The sequence below is a fragment of the Berghia stephanieae genome, chromosome 12 (genome assembly GCF_034508935.2).
Source record: "Berghia stephanieae isolate SIO BIC M18660-M18661 chromosome 12, UCSD_Bste_1.3, whole genome shotgun sequence".
Taxonomy (NCBI): Eukaryota; Metazoa; Mollusca; class Gastropoda; order Nudibranchia; family Aeolidiidae; genus Berghia; species Berghia stephanieae.
The window spans coordinates 41,202,779-41,225,401 of NC_088371.1; the positions used below are offsets into that span (position 1 = coordinate 41,202,779).

The window sequence follows — 22,623 nt, forward strand, 5'->3', positions numbered from 1 at the left end:
GAACTATTCAACGATAACAATACAGTATCTTAACCAGCTTAAATAAATAAAAAAGAACTCCAAACAAATGCAAACCCAAACATTGAAAGCTTTTTGCTATAAATTTACTGCTAATCTACCATCATCCAAACTTGGAGAAGTACATTCTATTACTAAATTTGAGAAATTGTGTAGACCTATTATAAATCACGATGACAGCCTACAAATTTTAAAATCATCAATATATTCACTGTTCCATGTATGTTGATTTATATATAAGATTTTAGTAGTTATTCAAAATATACCGTCCACAATAACGTATAATTCACAAACAGCTATAGGGGACCAAAATTTTGTTTAAAAAACAAAACAAGATTTCCACGATCTGATTTGAATGAAGGCAAAATGCTATTATTAAAGGAGCATATCTATTTCTATTGGTACAATTTTTCTAATATTCAAAATATTACAAATACTCAGATTAAATGTGTCGAGAACATGATTAAAAGGAAGTGCTATTTTCCACTATCCTGAGTGTTTACTTGTTGGTTAAATAAATAAAAAGATAAGCAAAACCCCAAGATAAACGTTCTACAACAATTGTCTCGAAATGCTTTTCAATCGTTTATATCATAGTAGTTCTTCAGAGTCATTAGGCCCATGGAGCTGGAGTTTATCCCTGTTCTATAGCAATGAAACATGAAAATAGCAATTTCTTGCTATCTTTTGGATGTTGTGCCCGTCAATTGCAAAGTAAATAGTCAACATGCAGGACATAATTTACCTTTTCTCTGTACTTAAATAAATCTTTAAATCAATCTGAAATTAAAAACTTCAAGTGATTGCACATTGAAATTATTTTTAAAAAGGACACACTAGATCCAGGATGATTCATTCAAAGCATCTCCACATGGATAAGCTTTAAACTCATAGAACAACATACTAAATCTACAACACTGGATAAAGAAAGATGCAACGACGACCACGTAATTGCGTTTGACAACACATTGCACATATCGAGTATCCATCATATGCAACACAAATACAAAGGTACAAAATGATAGTATCACACAAATATATGAAGAAGAACTGTACAGCAAAACAGTGGGAAAACGACTATGCAGAGCAAAACGTAAACAACAAATTTCTTTTCTCTCTCGTTTTTTTCTCTATCTTTCAGGTGTAATATTGGTGCGTACAAGTATTTATAAGTGTGAGTCTGAGGACAATTGTCCCTATCAAGCTACGACTCCTTCAATAGATCAATATGTGACAACAAATATCAGATACGACGACAGAGAAAACTGAGCTGGACATTTTACATGCAAAACTATGCCGTCATTTTATCACATCACATATCTCTTTTAATTCAGTTGGAAATTCCTTTTTTTTTTAAATTTGGAAACTTCGTACGCTACATAAAACATTATTTCATCTTTAATTTCAAAAAATAATACTTGGCTTCATTCTATCTCCATTTGGAAATCAAAATAAGGTGAAGGTGCAAAAGGAAGTTAACAGAGCCATTATTTTATCAAACCACGTGTAAAAGGTTTGAAAATATTTATATTTGTGACAGAGTTTTAATTTAGTTCGAGAAAGCTGTTAGGGAATTTAGAACCCAGTCGCCCTGAGACAAACAAAAGTGGAGATGGAAATCTGCAGTATATAATAAGTTACCTTGGAGTCTGTATGCTTGACAGGGACAATATTTTACACAGATACGATAGTCATCAAAAGAAGCAAAGAAAGAACAAGTCTGGGGAAAATTTGTCTTTTTCTGTGCACTATTAATATTATTATTATTATTATTATTATTATTATTATTATTATTATTATTATTATTATTATTATTATTATTATTATTATTATTATTATTTTTACTATTATTATTATTATTATTATTATTATTATTATTATTATTATTATTATTATTATTATTATTATCATTATCATTTTTATTATTATAATCATCATAATCATAACTACAATTGTTATTATTATTATCATCAGCATCATCATTGTTACTATCATTATCACTATTGTTAGTATTATCATTATTACAATTACTATCACTACTTTTATTATCATTATAAATACCATTATTATTATTACTATCATCATTTACCATGACTATCATTATCAATACTCTTATAAACGTCCCTATCCCTTCAATATGTACGGACCCATGAAATCAATGTTACCAAATACACACCTTGGCTGTCACATTCCACACCGATTAATCAGACATTCCTACCTTTTGTCCTCCCCCACACCCCCCTTCTTTGATAGGCAATTGATCGATACAACTTACCCAATATGCACCTACTTAGAGCTATATCATGATTACACGCCTATGGATTATATGGTAATTTTATCATATTATTATTGTAAATGTCTTATTTGATATCAATGAGCTTCTCAGCACATGCACAAATGAAAACCCCTTATAAAAAGCACATTCTACCCACTAAGTACCTTCCTCAGACCTGCCAACCCTCCACATTCTAAAAGTGGAATCAGAATGCCTGAAAATAGGAATTTGAGGCAAAAAATAGGAATTTCATCTCTTTCACCCCCCCCCCCCCCCCCCCTCTTGCTCTTTTAAAAATATTATCCTTACCATTATCATGATTTTTGAAAATCGGAATTTTAGAGACAATGGCGGAATAACACTAAAAGGAAGTGTGAAAATAGGAATGATTCCACCAAAAGCGGAAGGGTTGGCAGGTATGCTTCCTATGCTCCAAATCCTACTTTAGGACTTATTTATCCTCAAGGCTATCCATATATAATTGTAAATAAGAGCAAGAGTCATGGGAAAGTGAGGAGTGTCAATATCACATCTTATTTTATATCAACGACTTCTATCTAAGCAAATGTCCAAAAGAATAGCTGTTATCTATTTTTAAAATTCTTACTCTTTCTTCCTATTCTTCAAAATGATAGAACAACAAATTATATTTCGGAAATTATTTGTCTTTAGGGTTATCCAAAGCCAAATATAATTGAAAATAAGCGCAAAAATCATGACAAAGTATCTAAATTTTAAAAAATTATTTTTTAATTAATTTTTTAAAAACCCCAGACTTGTCCATGTAAACATTCCTTGAAATATTTTTTGAAAAAAAATGAAATAGCGTACATAATAACGGTGGCTTTTCACAACAAATACGATAGTACGAGTGTTTACTTACTCATACTGCTCTGAGATCTCTTTCTCCTTCCTACAAAATCACATGTAATAAACACACTCGCATAAGATGTATAGCCAATCCACATGAATTAAATATATAGGGAGTGGGAAAGCGCATAGACCAAAAGAAGAAAAGGAAGGACATAGATATTTGAATCAGCATTTGTAAAAAAAAAAAAAAAAAAAATCCCCCACCCCGACAGAAACACATCGAATACACATTATAGTGCATGGAAACTCAGCTAGTTGATTTGTGAAACTTAAATACGATTTAAGTCAGCACATTTTGCAACTTTGTGAGAAAACATTAATTAAATCTCTGTTGCACGACACCCATGAGTGATGCTAAAATTAAAATTTCTTGTAAGCTATGAAGCAACATACAAGAATATCGGTGCATAAATCCTATCTTTATATTGAAGCAGGAGGGGGGGGAAAAAAAGAAGAAAAAAAACCAACAAAAGACGAAAGTAAAGAAAGAAAGAAAGAAAACAGAAATCTAAGAAAATTTTAGAATTTTAAAAAACGTCTAGACCCCACAACAATCGCATATGGAACATTATTTTAGTATAATAAAAATGGACAGAGAGATTGTTTAACAGAAAATTCTATGGGCAGAAGTGACCCACCGAATTATAGAAATTATAGAAATGATTTCAAATTGTCCACAAGTTTCAGCATTATTTCTCAAAACTTAAGAGACGACATTGTTCTCTCTCAGTAAATCAACCCATTCTAAATGACCGCTTTGAAAGACTTGGAAGGCTAATGCCCAGCCCCCCCCCCCCTGAATTTATTCCTTATTCATTATAATATCTAAACAACAAAAGTCGTTTATTCTACTCACTTGGCTGACACGGACAAAGAAAAATGCTAGTATTGGCTAGAGGGTCAAGATTGTCTGAAAAAAGTAGTGGCTTAATAGTCCAGAAAATACAGTGAATAAAATTTTTAACTGTTTCGTTCACCACGACATGATGCCTGATGGAGTCAGGGCAGTCGTATTCATAAAGCGTCCATTACCATTACTCAATATTTTATCAAAAATAAACAAGCAAACAGTGTCTAATAAAAAATAAACAAATAACTACTCAGCAGCTTTGTGAAAAAAACAAAAGAGAAAGCCCAGGGTAAACAAAGTCAGATGTATGAAGACAAGATAGAATTGAAACCTATATTGAAAAATATTGAGAATAAGTTATGTGGGGCGGGGTTTGTTTTTTTAAAATTCAAAACAGCAAGAGTCCATGTAGCAAAATACAGAATTAGCCGCGATTCAAAATTTCCCTATCAGAAAAAGTAAATCTCTCTTCTAAAACAGATATTGAAGATCATCCTCTTCGGTAGACAACATCATGGGTTGACTAAAAAAGTTTATAACTTAAAGAGAATTTTTTCTCTCTCTCTCTTTACACTGCAAGTACTAAAGAGAGAGAAAATATATTTTCTCTAATACTGCGACCAAATTGTTGTGAAATCAAAATCCGTCATATTTCTTCCACTTTAGGAAGTCCATAATTGTTACCAAATTTCGGTAACAATTATGGACAAGCCATATAGGCAGACAGGCATGCTACTTGTGATAAATGGTTATGAAAGAAATACACAATTGACAAGGAAAAGGAAATTGACTTTCTTCATAATTTATAGATTGGGATTCTATTCCTTTATATGGCAGACTTACTTTTATGACTTTGTCCCATACAAACTATTCTGGCTTTGAGATATACGGAAATACAGAAAGGAAGCTGACAGCGTGTCAATGATTTCGTTATACGCAAAATTATGGCACTCCAACTAAAATTCTAATAAATAAGATAAATCCAGAAACATTTTATCAAATTAAAAATATTAAATATCTTGAGCCTTGCCATGAAAAGAATAAATTTAGGGCGGCAAACAACCACAATAAATAAAAAAAGATTTTTAAAAATAAAACACATCCCATACAAAATTGAATGTTGAACGGAAAAAAATAAAAAAATGCAGACAACCCCTTTCCTAAAAGCGTGGAACAACTATCGCTAACACATAGATCAATAATGTTCCCATTAAAAAAAAAAAACTACAGTGTACAACCAAATGATCAAAACAATTCAATGCATTTCGGCCAATCAAGATATGACCTTTGAATACCAGAAAAATAAAAGTCATCTTAAAAATCCTCAGAATAAAAAGGAGAAAAAAAAAATTTTAAAAAGCAATATCCCATGAAAGCTAGCGGTAAGTGGTCGATGCATCTGATTATAAAGCATATGTATTTCTCATAAACCTCAAAGTACAGCATTCAACGATGATAACACATTTTAACCAATATACGACAAAACAAACACTAAAATGGCTAATAATTTATATTGAATAAGATTCTCACAATACAGCCATACTTATAATAATAATAATAATAATAAGGCAATCTCTAACTTTAAAAAGTAACAAAGTATTGAAAACCATTTTCTATGCTAACCAAAATTGATTCCACAAGGCTTGTAGAAATAGTTCTATTTCAATAATTTGTTTAGTTTAGCAAAGACTATTTGTTTCTAAATTCATTTGAATGTACATTCTATTTCATTCGTACTCATACCTACCTCAAAAACCTAAATGGCAAGTATAATATTTTGTTAATTCACTGTATCACAATGTTTTATTTATCTCTATTTCACGTTGATATATTTCTGTCCCTAAGAACAAATGCTTTTGAAAGTTCTTTATTTGCACGAGTTTGGAAGTAAGCAGGTACAGCCTCTTCTAATTTTCCAATTTTGTATTCCTCATATCCTTCTCATATATCACCCACAGCCTCAAGCTCGTGTTATGCCAGAGAGAAGCAGTTGTTGAAAAGTGAATTTAACATCAAAAAGATCCAAAACTGGTAAATTTCGTCTTATGCAGTTTAGAATATGCATGGCAGCACAGGTAAATCAGTCAGGAGGACTATTTCTTTTAGTTTGTGAACTGGTCTGGGTATTTTGTACTTTATCTGAAGCAATTATCATGACTAGAAGTTGAGATATAATGGCTTATCAAAGTCAAAATATCCTGAAAAGTACTAAATGAGTAAGTTGAAAAAAATGGGATTTTTGACAAATGCAGACCTGCGAACTTGAAATTGGAAAATTTCGATATTTTTAGGGGTCATAACCCAGTAGACATCATAACTACCCTACTTTTTAAAATGACCAATTTGCCCCAATACATTAAAATAATGCTTTAACTCTCTCCTTACCAGCTATTTTTAGTATTTCCCTCGAAAATTCACACTCACCCAGCACAAAAATACTTTTTTACTCAAACAAAAAAGTACCAGTGAGCTCTACAACACAGTGTTTAGTATTTATAGCTGTCATCAAAGCAGTTCTTTAACTGTTGTGATATACAAGAGAAATCAGAATGAGAAATCTGTCGGTAACATCGTAACGAATGTGACGATTTTCCTATGGGTGGTAAGGAGAGGGTTAAACACTTTTATATATACCAGCTTTGGCACCAGCATAAAGATCTCAATAATGTTCTCCGGTTGGTAACAAAAATCCGTAATATTACGAAATTTTCATAGTAGTAGCAGGTCTGTAAAAGGTGATCTGCGATTTGTGACTGATTTTCATGCACCGGCATGGCACACATACTACTTTTATTTTCCTTACTAAAGAGTAGAAACTGAACCCAGGTATCAATTTATTTTTTTTTTAATTTTGGATTTAAACTTCAATACATTGTCTACGCTAACATAACGGTTCTTCGGCTTCTTCTCTGTGGTTAAGACAGCTAAGGTCATCATGCTAGTGACTAGCACGGTGCCATATAGTATGCCCTCAGAATGACCAGGAATTCTTTATGACTCGATGCTGTCACTTTTTGAGGCAATGGGCCACACATACGCCAATATCTTCGACATTTTAAAAACAATAGGAACAAGAGGATAAATATAAGCATGATGCTACTTAACTCTCTCCTTACCATCCATTTTCAGGATTTTCCCCAAAACTTCACACCCAACGAACACAAAAATATATTTTTTTAGAACTCAAACACAATAGCAGTAAGTTCTTGAGATAAGTATTTTTTTTTCAGCAAAACATGCTCTACAACCCACTGTTCATTTTCTTTAAATTTTATGATGTACAAGAGAAATTTGAGTAAGAAAAATGTTGGTTGTATCATAACCAATGTGATGATTTTCCTATAGCTGGTAAGGATAGGGTTAAAACACATAACCATCCTTCCACCACGATTTAAGTTATGTTTGTACATACACATGTCAACCCATGTTTGTACATACACGTGTCAACCCATTTTTGTACATACACGTGTCAACCCATGTTTGTACATACACGTGTCAACCCATGTTTGTACATACACGTGTCAACCCATTTTGTACATACACGTGTCAACCCATGTTTGTACATACACATGTCAACCCATGTTTGTACATACACGTGTCAACCCATTTTGTACATACACGTGTCAACCCATGTTTGTACATACACGTGTCAACCCATGTTTGTACATACACGTGTCAACCAAAGATGGAGAAATGAAAACTCGTGAAACAACAACACCAAAAACAAAAAACTGACCATCTTTGTCCAGTGGCTCCTGGTTGATTGTCTGCGTCTCTTTGCTATACGAGACATTCTCACGCGGGGCAATGCTCGTCTCATTCACCTTCACAATGCTCAATTGTATGTTCCTTCTCCGTGGACTGAAGAGTGATCATAGTGTAACGTTACATTATAAACTAACACAACAGTATGAAAACAAAAACAAACAAAAAACTTCAAACTTCTCCATGATCATCTTAACTGGACATGGCAGAATTGCATCAAATATGTGCAGATGGAAACTTCGAAACAGTGATACCTGCCAGAAATGTCAGGCAGCCCCAGAGACCAGCGATCACATCGTCCTCCACTGCCCAGTCACTAAACTTGAAGGTGGCTACGAAACCATCCTTAGGGCGGAGGAAGACTTTAGAAGCTGGGTTGACGAAATAAATTTGGAGGTGTAGCCATACGCTACTACTACTACTATAGTGTAACATTACAAGACTGAAGGGCTAGAGCTCAGCTTTTTATACTAATTTTAACACAGACAAATATTTGTGAACTTAGAATAAACAATGGATGCAGAGATCAATAATATTTAAGACATTTTGTTTAGGACTTTCAATCTGTCATCAGACAAACCTTGGTTGAGTCACGACAGTTTCCTCTCCACCTCCACCACCACCGCCTTGCTGCACTGTGGCTGGAGACCTGGCAGGAGAAGGGGGCTCATCTGGAAAATGTATAATAATAAATTATATTATAGAGGCCAGACGGGGGTCCTGATAGTTCAGTTGGTAGAGCACTCGCTTCATATGCAAAGGGACGGTGATCGATCCCGGGTGAATTCGAGATTTTTTCTGACCCCTGTGTCCATCCAATAGTGATAGGGTGGCTGGGTCTGTAGGGTCTGGTGGAAAGTACTTTGGAATAGGCCAGCATCCTGTCCAAAGGGTTTGGATAAGTGTCCAAAGGGTAGCAAGAACGCATCAGTTTCATGCTATAGAAACCTGGATAAACTCTGGCTCTATGAGCCTAATAGCTCTGAAGGACTACTAGAGGCTATATAAAAACAAACTTAAGTTGAGTAAATAAAAAAAACAATTCAATACATACTCTCTCTCTCTCTCTCTCTCTCTCTCTCTCTTATTATTATTATCGGATGAAAAGGGTTTCCACAGGGCATTGTTGATACAGAATGGTCCAGATTATTTTCAAACATTGTCTGTTGTTGAAATAAATCCCAATGTACTTTCCTTCAAACAAAAATCAGTCAAAACTCGCATACCTTTAATAGGAATTCCTAAATCCCGAAACAAGGCATCAGGGTCCGTACTGGCTACAGAGGTCTCCGAACTCACAGAACTAGCAGTTGAAAGCTGAAACATGAATATACAAAATGTGTTACATAATCTTTTAGGGAATACAAATAAATAGAATCACAGTCAACTTAATCAATTTCGGACACCACTCACAGGAATTGCAATGCTGGAACAGGAAATACTGCATACAAAATCCTATCTATTTAGCATTTGCACTTATTTAGACAGAAAATTAGGCAGTAGCAGTGCAGAGAAATGACAAAATTCTCTCTATTTTCTTTAAAAATTTGAGAGAAAATAATAATAATTGGGACCATTTTTATTACAAATTGTAGAGTCGATCCGTTGATGCAATGGTTTCTCATGATTTTTCATGAATAATCTGCAACCTCAAAAATGATTTTTATTGTTGATATTCTTCACACTCATACTCATACACATATTTGTGACAGAGACCACCCCAACTCCAACCAATGCCCAAGTTTGCATATCATTCATCATGCCAATATAAATAAATATCATCAGCATACATGATAAATCATGAATACTCTTTTGAAATGTAATGAGAATGCTGGTTAATCCTTAAACTAAAAAGATAACTTATTATGGGCTCATTGAACTGGGGACTGGCTGGACTCTCTAACTCAAACTCTATATTAAATTACTCTATTGTTTACAAATCACAAACCTCTTTTTTCGGTGTCTTTCCGAGTTCCTTTTCTTTTCTTTCCCTTCTCATTTGTTCAATCTGTGCCTTTTTACGGGCAATCTCTGCCCGTCTGCTGTCTGCCATTGTGCAAACGGAAAACTAAGGAAACAACACGGCTAGAAAATGATGAGATGAAAATTTTATGCACCCTTCCCTGTGAGTCACCAAAATCGATAGATTCACCTCGGAGCTTCTCTCAACAACTTCACACAACTTCCGATGGTACTCGTTCGTAAATTAATTCGTCCCCCTTTCCTCTCGTAGCAGTTACTTTTCGTCATAGAGTCAGTTTATTTCCTCTGAAAGAGTGAAAATGGAGAGACTTCGAATGGCAACAATATAGACAATGGACGATTCGTGTACAAACCCTTCGTCAGCACAACAATAAACAAATTAACGTGGGAAACAAATGAAATAATGATTTAAATTACTTTATTATTTTATTTGTTTTCCACGTTAATTTGTTTATTGTTGTGCTGACGAAGGGTTTTGTACCCGAAACATCCATTGTCTCTGTATCGTTCCCATTCGAAGCCTCTCCATTTTCACTCTTTCGTTGGTATTTTCACGTTCCCAGGCTTCAGGCAGCCCCTACAGTTCTCTACTTTATTTCCTCCATGCTTTTCGTATAAAAAATATGGCAGCATCTTCTAAGGCTAAGACGACACTACTGTAACTATTATAACCTAAATGAATAATCCTGAAACAGCCAGCCAGCCAACCAGGTCATTATCCGTCATGCAATGTTCAAACATATGATCAACCTCTTCAGGATTGTTGTCACAACGAACCGGTTTCTTTAGTGGTCTAGTGGTATGACACTCGCTTTCGGATCGGAAGGTCCTGGGTTCGAGCCTCGCTCGGCGCATAGTTGAGTCCTTGGAAAGGCTTTTACTCAGTTTCTCTCACCGTACTCAGTTGTAAAATTAGTACCTGGCTGTTAACAGCGTTGTGTCTGTCCGAGAAAAAATGTAATATCGCCTAACAGGCGTCATGTCTCGTCCTAAATGTTAAATGTTGCTGTTGGCCAGGTGTAAGAGAGTTCGCTTTTAGCAAGTGGGCTTAATGAGTTCACAGTGCTTGTATATCAGTTAAACTTGGTCATTATATTATTGAGTACTAGAAAATGACTGTCTTTCATCGGTGTTACTTGGTATTTGGGGATAAAAGTATCAAATTATAGTTGGTATTTGTTATTTGGGCGTATTGAACGTAACATCTGACGTTTACCAAAAGTAATATTATATCATAAAAGGCGGGGTTTAGCATTAATATGTAGATTTAACGTTTCTTGTTGAATATGACTAACTCTTACTCTTAGGGGGTGGACTTTAGAATGACATGGAACTATCAAAATTAGTAAGAGGCAGGGACGGCTGGTCATAATGGGCAGGGTGGGCAAATACCAGCCTGTTTTTTTCAAGTTACATGCTGTATTACCATGTCCGAAATAATCTAATTTAAATTAGATAATTTTAAAAGTTAGTACTTAAACTTGATACTTCGTACTGAAATAAATTTGTGTGTATTTTTGATAGATTGAGAATCACCATGCACCCCGTAATATATAAACCAGGATACGCTCCTGTTCTTTTTTATCACCCCCCCCCCCCCCCCCCCCCCCCCCTTACCACTCAACTCCGCCCACATCGTCATCTCATTGTCACGTCGCCTGACGACGGTGAACTCCGAGTTTGCTGTCTGGCCTCTCTAGTTCTAGGTCGGGCTACACGGAATGAGCCCACCTTATAAACCAATGAACACTAAATAGAGATTTTGGCAAACGAACTTTTTCTTATTTATTGCCTTACTTGTGCTGGTACCATTGATGTAATGACATTGGGAAGGTTTCAGTATTGAATTAAATGTATTAATTTACTAATATTATATCAAGTTAGTATTAACTTGTGTTGTTTTTATATATTTGTTTATCCATTTAAATTATTTCTTTCTTTTTTTTCTCGTTTTCTTTTGAGCTTCTCAAAACTCATTTATTTAAATTATTTTCTTATTTGTTTTTTGTTTTTTTTTTATTTAAAAAAAATTAATTTGTTAGTTCTTTTTTTTTTCAAATTCTTAAAGTAATTACCGCTGTATTTTTATTGCCAGACTAAATATTTTTGCAAAACAATGTCATTTGCTATTGTATTCCCTCTAATAAAACAAAACACTTTTATTCAAAAGTCATGACTAAATAAATATATAAAATACAACCACCGTTTCAGTTTTCTCAACAATTGAATTAGTATACGAGAAATACTCTTCTAAGAAAGTAGAGAGTTGAATTCCAACTAAGTTATAGAGGAAATAAATACAAAGGAAGGGTGGGCAGATTCCGTACTTGCCCGTCCTGAAATACATACATAAGATAGTTCGTGATGAAGAGGCGAGAAGCTAGGGGTTGGTTGGGGAAGGAGTAAAGATAACACGGTCGTTATTGTTATAGTCTAACGAATGCATGAGGAGAGATTGGTAGCATTATTTTGTCTTAATTGTATTGTATGAATTATTGTCGAAAGCCTAAGATTAAATAAACTTTGTTTTTGTTTGTCTTTTTTTTTGACAATGGAACTGATACTTGTCATAGCAGACCTGCCTACTTGAAATAGGAAAATAAAAAACGTAGTTTTCAGGGTTAATAAAATCGTAGATATTTTAACTACCCTTTAAAAAAAAATTACCGGAATTTTCGTCTATTAGGTATCAAATAAAAAAAAAACCACGAGAAAAACTGATTGGAAACGTAATAATGATGATGGTGGTAGTAATGTAATGATGATGGTAATATTATTATTGTTATTATTATTATTATTATTATTATTATTATTATTATTATATATTATTATTATTATTATTATTATTATATTATTATTATTATTATTATTATTATTATTATTTTTATTATTTATTATTATTATTATTATTATTATTATTATTATTATTATTATTATTATTATTATTATTATTATTATTATTGTACGTATTGGTGGTATGACGGTTGTTGTATTTTTGTGTGGTTATTAATGGTATCAGTTTATTGTTTGGTTCCATTTACCATTTTTTCCACTTTCATGTATGTTGTCATCAAATTGTATGCTTTATTGGCGAAAGCCTAAGATTGAATAAACTTTGTAATATCGTATGGTAATCATCATTGTCGACGACATCGTCGTTGTCATCATGACCATCATCATCATTAACAACAACAACAACATTAACAACAAGTACTACAATAGCAATAAAAACAATATCAACATCATCATATAATTTCCGTCATCGTCTCGACAACTAACTATCATTCTAACCAACAGCACCACCAAAACCACTACCATAATTATATCCTCCCTCACCGTCTCCTCTTCCTCCTCCTCCTCCTCCACCACCACCGCTACCACTATTCTAACCACTACCACCACCGGCAAATCATTCTAACCACCTAGAGAGCAGTAAAATGATGCAATTTGAGCTCTGAATGAAACTTGAGTCATATCGCTGTTGTTGCTTCTCGATGAAAACTTTAAAGTTACTACGTACTACTGAAAACCAGTAATGTAACAGAAATATTAATCTCGCCGTTGAGGGATTAAAGCATCTCTTTAATTTTTCGAGTGAACGAAATGGACTTGTATTGTCAAGGTGTTGTAGCATTATGTCTCGTCGCTTTATTTTTTTTGTTGTATTCTCTTTCGCGATTCATTTTTGATTACGTTTGGAATAATTAAAATCTACTGGTATTGTCATTTCATTGTGAATGTGATTATTTGTGGTTGAAAATTTTTTTTTTTAAAGTGAAAAAAAAATAAAATAAAATAAAAAAAAAAAAATAATAATAAACAAAAAAAAAAAAAATAAATAAAAAAAAAAAATAAAAAAAAAAAAAAAAAAAAAATATATATATATATATATATATATATATATATATATATAGATAGATAGAATGCTGATGACGTCACGCAATGACCTACTTTAGTTCCGGATGGCAAAAGAACTTGGCTGGCTTGTAAACATTGATGTGAAACAAGCTCTTGTCCAATTTTTTAAACGTGAAAAAATGCCAAATAACTGCATAATCATCGGATGCACTAGAAGACAGGGTCGAGATGGAGTCAAAATGTTCAGGTTCCCATCCATTAGGAAGACGAAGGACCCAAAAATAATAAATTTAACCCAGCGGAGACAGTACAGCGGTTATGGCAGCGATCAGAAGAAAGGGATTTGGCGATGGCTCAAACTCAAATCTAACTTGCAGCCACCGAGTTTGCAATGATCATTTTGTTAAAGGTAAGAATTGATGGATAAATTAAAATCTTAAATATTATATAAACGATCATGAATTAATTTTAATTATTGTGAACAAAGCAAGTTTACTTCGCTCCAACATCATCATGTAGCCATTGTGGGCCATAGTATAGCATGTCACGGAGTTGGCGGCAACCGAACAAGGTCCTTGCCTTAATTTCTGACGTTGCAAGTTTATGATTTAGTAAATATGTGTTTTTTTCTTTTTCATGGAAGAGAAATCAAATCAAAAATTTCAAACTCGGTGGTCTAACAAAATCTACGGAGAGATTTTTCACCGATGTGACTTTTCTATGCGAAACTCCGAAGTTGGAGAAATCATCTGACTCATCTCAGACTCAGATGTAATCTGTAGTCTGTAGGCGGTCTAGAAGGAATCATTTTAATTTTTTTGGTCCATACACGGTCCGGATGGATGATCTTTTATTTGTTGTGTTTAGTTATCAGATAGGACCATGAATATTTCATGCATTTCTCGTGCAACTTACTCTAAATCAAAATCAAAACCAAATGCCTCATTACCGATAGTGATAGGGCTACTTTCGTTTTCAAGCTTTATGAGACGAGGAAGTCTTTCACTGTTGTTCTGGTCATTCATTTTAGAATTATAATGTTCCAGTTTATAACTTATGCTTTGTCAAGATTATTTTATTGTGCATTTTTAAAACATGTTCTCCATTTGAAGAAATATTAAAAGTAAGGTTGCGTTTTTCTTAAGTTTTTTTTTTTTCCGTTCCTCCGTCGGTGGTGTATTGTAAAGTAACACGAACAAACTGCTTTTCTACACCGCTGTTGGACATGTAAATGCTAGTTTGTGACAGAAGTTTAACACGCTGCTTAGTGATTGCCAGTGTCAGTTTATAATGATAGTAATGGTTATTTTTTTACTGACAAAAATAAATATTATTATTATTATTATTATTATTTTAAATTTTAATCCAAAGAAAGAAACAATTGACCTCTATCAATCCACTAAAATAACTTTTCATAATTTTCATAGTTAGAAATTAATTTTAACTCAAGGTGAGGATTATTAGTTATAATGTTTCGTATAGTCATTAAATTAGGGCCTTCATATGGAATTTTCCCCAAATATGACAATAATAATAATAAAATAATTTCAATTTAAAAAAATTGTCCTTTGGGATCCCGATACTTTCATTGCAGCTATGTGGTATAGTTATCACCGTCATTTTGGAAGGATTAGGGTTCCAGACCCGTTCTGAGCAGTTGAGTCATTGGGAAAGGAACTTTATTCACATTCTCTCACCATACTCAGGCATAAATTGGGTAACTGGCTTTTAACATAGGCCTGTAAATTTGCCGGCATTTCTGGCAATTTCGCTCTGCCGGAACAAAAAATTAATTAAAATACTTTTTCATTTTGTTTAACAGCCTATTGAATTGGTAAAATTCTAAGAAAATATTCTGGGAAATGGGGATTTTTGCTCATGTTATTGAAAAAGCTTCGGCTCGAGGATTTTCAGGCAAGTTTTTCAGGGGGCAGATGCAGGCCTGTTAAACAGCATTGTCTCTTTCCGGAAAAAATGTAATATCGCCTAACAAGCGTCATGTCTCGACCTGCATGTAAAGTCTTGCTGTTGGCTATAAACCCATTGCAAAGCGCTTTGAACAAATTTTCATTTAATGGAAATTGCACTATATAATTGTTCTACCCTTGTTCTAATTTGACAAAGCTTGATGTAAATTTAACGGAAAGCTTAAGGATTGTAAAAAAAAAATAATTAAAAAATTGAGCTTTATATTATAGCGCAATATCCACTAAATGTGCTCAAAGCGCTTTACAAGGGGTCCCTGGTCAACAGCAACATTTAACATGTAGAACGGGACATGACGCCTTTTAGGGGACGCTACAATTTTTCGGACAAAGAAAACGCTGTAAACGACCAGGTATTCATTTTACACCTGAGTACGGTGAGAGCATGTGAATAAAGAGCCTTTTCCAAGGACTCAACTATGCGCCGAGCGCGAGGCTCGAACCCTTGACCTTCCGATCCAAAATCGAGTGTCATACCACTAGACCACATAGCCACACAAGGACCAGGACCAGATTGTAATAGGCAAGAAATGACGTAATATATTTCAACAATCAATTTTTTGCCTTTACAGGAGGGCCAGCATCACTGCTGGATGAAACTGATCCTGATTGGGTTCCAACGTTAAAGCTTGGACATGGGGCAGAGAAAAAAACAGACCATTATTCATGTCTTAAAGATAGGAACAAACGCAATGACTGCAGGCAGCAACGGCTCTAGTTGAACAATCAACAATTGGAGAAACTAGCTCAATCATTGACCATGTAAATGTAAGTGTATTGATTGTATCTGTTTAAAACAATATTTATGTAGGCATGATATCTCTTCCTACATGTTAATGTTAATGTTTCTGTTGGCTTGGGACATCTTGTAGAGTGCTTTGGGTGGATATTGCATGCGCTATATAAAAGCAGATCTCGCTCTCAGAAAATTTAATAGGTCCAAATCAAGCAATTTTTTTTGGGGGGGGGGGGGGGGTAAAAAGTGAGGTTAGCAACGTTTGTGCCGTTCATTACACTTTAAGGTCATTGCATTGCCAGTTGAAAGGAAGTTGAATAGAGAGTGAAAAGATTGTAGATCTATGCACATAACAATAGACAAAGGACACAAAATCATATTTCATATTGCAAAGTTAAGACACAAATCTATGACTATGAGGAAAGTAATAAGACAAAGGGGAATAGAGCACATATAAAGTGACTTCATTTGCTCATAAGGTATGTAAGGAATGCCTGTCCGGTGAGCCAGTAATGAAGTCAAAGTTTGTCCAAATTGTTGGTGCAAGAACTGACATCAAGAGAAGTTTTTTTTCAAATAACCAGACTGTACAAAAGCTTACATGGTTGAGTTTTAAGACTTTTAACTTCAGAGATAATAAATAACTGAACAAAAAACATCACTTCATTTGAATCAAAAGCTTTGTCTTTATTATGTTGATTAATTTTGTTTTATTTAATGAATGGGCAATGACAATTAATAAAAGAGGAAGATCCATTAAATTTGAGGACAATGAAATTAATACTATTGTGAGCATGTCCTTCTATGCTATGGATAGGTTGCCTTTTAGGATAGTTCATACACAATTAGAAAATTCTGAAGGTTTTTTGTCTTTGACTATAGCGTAACAAATTTTAAAAATATAGATTCTCTTTATTCACCTCTAGGGAAAATTTGTCTTTGGAGTCTATTCTAAAGGGAGACTGAAATAACCCAGGCATTGCCGCAACACAGCGCCACAAACTGAGCTAGGGCTGAGGTGACTTGCTCAAGGCCACACAACGTAGTGACAAAGTGTTCTTATGATGAGATAGATAGAATTAAATGAGTTCACCCATATTGATTTATTCCTCAATTATTAAGATCTGGGAGGAAATGTTTTATTAACCTTAAATTTAAATTATGCCGCTTAAGCTAAACGAATATATTAATATTATAGTCTACTATTTTTACAAGCCAATTGTCATTTCATTGTGGTAAAAGGCAATCTGCACAAATCAGCAGAATGACCAATCAAACGTTTTTTTACAGAAGCATGTATTCCCTATGTATGTACAAAATACACACGCTGGCAACAAATTAAATTTAAAAAATAATAAATTATATGGCATAAAAGAAAAAACAAACATTCCCAGAAATGTAAAATATTATGGGCTAAGTTTGTCCATTTTTATTGGTTATAGCTAGCAGTATCTACAAGAAGTTGATGGTTAGGTGCAGCGCTTGTAACACTCAATGGAATTTCCCGTGTAGAGAAAACATATGTGTGTTTTTTGTATACTGGTGTAGGAAATACAGTTCTTATTTTTGTTTCTTTTTTTGGCGAAGGCCAATAATTGCCCGAACATTACAGTACAGCAGATTTTCTGAGCATACATAGTTTGATTCCACAGGTGATAGAATTACATTTAGTTTTTAAAATATTTGCGTGTTACTTGTAGAGTTTGTAAATAAATAGTTTTAGAATTTTTAGGTTTGCCAGTAATTTTGTGCTCGATGATAAATATTTAACATTTGCTGTACGGAGCAATGGTGATCCACAACTCTATTTTTTTAAAAGAATAGATTTCCACATAAATATGCCAAACCATTTTGGAACTCATCATAAGGTTCAGGCACTATTGGCATTTGAAATTGAAGTCAAAGAAAAACTTTAAAAAAAATTATTTTGACCTGTAAAATGAATGACTTGCGTATTTGAGGAAATGGGGCTTAAGTTTTCTTTGTTTTCAAACATATTAAAATTAAAATTCCCAGTGACACGATAGACGCCAGAGGTGGTAGTTCAATAATGTACTATTTGCTCTATATATTAACTTAATCTTGGTATTTCTTTTACAGGATTGTGAAGACAGACATTTCAGGTTCCCATCTTGATGCTGAGCAGAAAGCACTTGTCGACACACAGAGTCCACTATAACCCAATTTTTGGGAATGGCGAACCTGAAACGAAAAGAAAGCAGTCAGACTTTTTATTCATTCTTTTCCAATAATGCTTGATTTTATATACCTTTGTAATCCTTTTCATTCTTTTCATTAGACTAATACATCTGTTAAATTTTTACTTTTGCCCGAAATGTTTGTGAAAAAATTGTACTAGTTGGAGTATAACTACTAGTAGTAGTAGTATTACTTCTGTTACCATTATTATATGTTCTGCAATAACATTCAAAACCTAATAATATTTTTGAATTGGCAAATAAATAGAAATCCATTGTATATTTATGAAGTTGGAGCACAATAAAGAAAATAAAGTACTGTAATGACTTTTTTAAAAATTTGTTTTATCCGTTGCTTTTGCAATTTGATGGTGAATGCTTGACTGAGTTCTCATTTTTCTACCCTGGGTGTGGGGTCATTGACCTTCCATTGTGGGCAAGGTCATTATTGCTTTCTTCACCCCCCTATGTCTGTATTCCTTTTTCAGGTAGCTTTCTATCTTTGTTTTGGAATAAGATTACATGCTTTTATCCCCTGTCCTTAGATGAGAGGGTGACAAATGGATGTAAATTTATTTTGTAAATTTATAATTAACATTTTATAAACAATAGACTGGGTGGGGTCTTTGACTTCCCATGGTGGCAAGAGGTCATGCTATGTCCTCTATCCCTTATATTGTTTTCCAAGTTTCTTTATGTCCTTGTCTTGGAATGAGATTACTTGGTTTTGTCCTTTCGACTGCCGGAGTCATTGGCTGAGAGGGAAACAGTCAAATGAATATTGTTGGTTTTGGGAAAAAAAATTTCTTTGTCTTGTAAATCAGTTCGCGTAAATTTTTTAATTATATTATATATATGTGTGTATATATAATATGGGGGGCGAAGTGGCCGAGTGGTTAAGGCATTGCACTGTGATCCGGATGACCCAGGTTCGAGCCCCGCTTCAGGCACTTTCGTTTTTTTTTCCTTGAGCAAGATTATTAACCCCCAATTTGCTCACTTGGACAACATGGGTGATTCCCGTTGACATCAGACATCTTGTTTGATGAGTTATCTATATTCCTTCGTGGAATGCCTAGGCGACGATATCTTATGATATCGCGGCGCAAAAGGCATAACGTAACTTAATATAATATAATTAAAAAATAATACGCGAACGTTTGAGTGTATTCCTCTTAGGGGGGACCTGTGCTTGTGTCAGGATGAGACTTTTGGGTGTTATCAGACTTAGTACACTGATAGCATTCTCTTGGAATCTACATTTGTTCCTCTTTGTCTTACTTTTCTTGTGTGCTTTTAATTGTAAATCTGGAAATTTTTACAATCCCATTTTATTCCTTTTTACTGGTGCTGAAATGCGTCGCAAATGCAGTAAAACCCTTAAATCAAACATAAACATTTGAGTGTATTCCGTCTCTGGATTGAACTGTTAGGCGATCTCAAAACTAAGAACATTAATAATTTTGATCTACTTCTGCTCCGTATTTGATCCAAGCCCATTTTTCTTACTACGTATTTCGCAACAGCTTTTAATTGTGCTGAAAATGACCTAATAGTGTCGCAAGCACCGAAAGTAGTCCATCAGAACCATTAGGTCTATAGAGCCAGATTTCATCCCAGTTTCTATAGTGTGAAAATAATAACTTGTTACCCTTCGAATAGGGCGCTTTTCTATTGCCAAATTACTGCTGGGTGTACAAAAAAAAAGAAAGGGGAGGGGGTGGGGTCTTAACTTCATCTAGGATATATCTCGGTCTATGATTGTGAAATGGGTGCTCTACCAACTAAGTTAACGGGACTGCCATGAGTCGCATAACCATTTAAACGTTTATGTCCGAACACACTGACTGAGCAAATGTGAGTAAAGAGGCTTTTCCAAGGACTCGACTGAGTCTCCCATAGTAGAACTTGAACCTATTAAAGAAGTTTCTTATTTCTTTTTTTTTTTAAGTTATTCATATTCTAGTTCAAGAAAATTCATTGTAATGAATATAGCCATATGTTAAAAACCTCTATATCTTATTATCAATCCTGCATGGAGTAATATAAATAAATGTAGAAATCAAAATAATAATATGTAATAACAGTAATAATAATCATAGAAGTGAGATGAAAACGGGGGGGGGGGGGGGGGGGGGGTTACCTTAGCAACTAGTACCACTTTCCCACAGCTAGGAGGCTTAACCCATTTTACATCCGTCACCCATCCATTGTAGGCCTGATTTTAAGTAGTCAGTCCCTTGTAAGCCTGAAAAAAAAATGTGGCAATGGTGGTAATATTATTAATTGAAACTCGAGGATAAAAACTGTTGTTATCACATTTAGTTAACAACAGTGAATTAAATTTGCTGTGAAATGTGGAGTACTCATCTGAAAGGTTATTAGAATTATTCAGAGAGACACAATTCCATAACTCAACATCAGCCGTGGGGCTAAAAATTATATAGTTGGGGGATTGAGTAAAATATCGAATAAAAAAGTAGTCATTCAATGGAGCCGAAGTTTATGTCTCTAGTCTATGTCAAAGTACTTTCCGCTAGATCTAACAGACTCAGCTACCCAATCACTGCTGGATTGATAAGGGGAGTGGGATGAGAAAAATAAATTCACTCGGGATCAAGCTCAGTCCCTTGGAATGGGGTGGGGCTTTTAAAACAGTCTTATGGGCATGGTGTTTTGTTACTGTATTATATCAGTTTAGATTTGGACTCGGGATCACATTGATTTCATAGTCATCGCCTGCCCTGGTGTTTTTAATTTAAATTATTATTTATATATCTTTGGTGAATTCGGAGGAATTCATCACCTTAAAGGCAAAATAGTTGAAATTTGAATGTAACCACACAGACTCATTGATCCACTACTTAGACTGACTTAGACTAAACTTACTAAGACTCGAAGACTAAGATTAAGACTAAGACACTAAGATGATCACGACTCGTGAAGCAGGTCATATCATATTAATATTTCCGTGTCAGGTTCGACATATCTGTCTTCTGTGATTTTTTGAGAATAAATCTTACAATTAGCCGTAGATGGTGTAACATAGTATAGGTATAGCATAGGGAAACGATTAAATAATACAGACTTACCGTGAAATGTGTAGACCGTGTAGACAGAAACTTGTGGTCGTGACGAGGTTGTTCGCTACATCAAACGATGAGACTGGCTGTAGTTCCTAAAGATTATGGCACCAGTCGTGTTCACAAATGGCATAGGGGTCTACATCATTAACGGGAAATTTTTTAAAAAATATATTTATGTCTAGAACCAGAAAAATACGGAAGATTATCGACAGAAACTAATATTTTACTATTCTACGCCATTGTCTTCCATTCCTTTCTGCCACCGGAAGTAAACTTCCACTCCGATCAGCTGTTTAACCGCATACTATCTATATATATATATATATATATATATATATATATATTATATATATATATATATATATATATATATATATATGACCGAATCATCTTTGCCCCACCACTATAAATAGGCTAGAACCGCCACTGGTAAGAGGCGTGGTTTTAAGGAATTATGGGAACGGTTACAATAGGGGATAAAATAGGGTGTTTGTGATCAAACCGGGTTTCTATTCGACTATTCTGTTCTACCTTTTGATTCTATTCTGCATTCTACTTGACTTTGAGCTGCACTTTACTAGTATGCTGCAAGTTCTAACATCCTTCTAAGAAACTTTATTTTACGGACTTAGAAATATTCCACGTATATTGAAAATGATTACTTAGGCAAAATTACTTTACATTACGACTGATTTTACGGATCTGGAATTTGTGAAACTGCTTGAATTATGATCATGCTATTTGATTTGGATTTCGAATTTATCACAAGAAATAAAACAGTAAGAAATGAAACTTGGGATCTGGATTTTTATTTGAATGTCTTGATGTTGTACATTCAATTATCGTCATCGGCCCTTGAACTCTTTCGTCATTATTAACATCTACAACACAATGCAAAGGAATATCATTATCATCTATCAAAAAGCCACTATACGATCATAAGCCATTACATAATATGTGTGCAACTACGCCACACAGGGACCTTTGTAAAGTGCT

At 34.1% G+C, this 22,623-nt stretch overlaps 1 protein-coding gene and 2 long non-coding RNA genes across 22 annotated transcripts in view; 1 reads left to right on the top strand and 2 right to left on the bottom strand.

Moving 5' to 3' along the window:
* LOC144958080 (cytoplasmic dynein 1 intermediate chain 1-like) overlaps positions 1-9,971 on the bottom strand; it is a 49,077-nt gene extending 39,106 nt beyond the window's left edge. For 11 of the 20 annotated variants that reach the window (XM_078889708.1, XM_078889705.1, XM_078889700.1 and 8 more), the window contains exons 1-5: positions 9,730-9,948; positions 9,008-9,098; positions 8,362-8,452; positions 7,753-7,877; positions 3,177-3,206 (exon numbers count right to left, since the gene is read on the bottom strand). In XM_078889708.1, coding sequence (XP_078745834.1) covers positions 3,177-3,206; positions 7,753-7,877; positions 8,362-8,452; positions 9,008-9,098; positions 9,730-9,834 — 442 coding nt within the window. In that variant the 5' untranslated portion in view covers positions 9,835-9,948. Of the gene's footprint in view, positions 1-3,176; positions 3,207-7,752; positions 7,878-8,361; positions 8,453-9,007; positions 9,099-9,729 lie in introns of all 20 variants that reach the window. The other 9 variants (XM_078889706.1, XM_078889697.1, XM_078889709.1 and 6 more) reach the window with 5 other exon arrangements.
* Positions 9,972-13,718: 3,747 nt separating this feature from the next.
* On the top strand, positions 13,719-18,865 carry LOC144958371 (uncharacterized). Its single transcript, XR_013642414.1, has 3 exons — positions 13,719-14,031; positions 16,180-16,375; positions 18,444-18,865. It is a non-coding gene; the product is annotated as an uncharacterized LOC144958371 (long non-coding RNA).
* LOC144958372 (uncharacterized) lies at positions 17,006-21,894 on the bottom strand. Its single transcript, XR_013642415.1, has 3 exons — positions 21,634-21,894; positions 20,685-20,789; positions 17,006-18,545 (listed from the first exon to the last, which is right to left on the bottom strand). It is a non-coding gene; the product is annotated as an uncharacterized LOC144958372 (long non-coding RNA).
* Between the last annotated feature and the right edge of the window lie 729 nt (positions 21,895-22,623).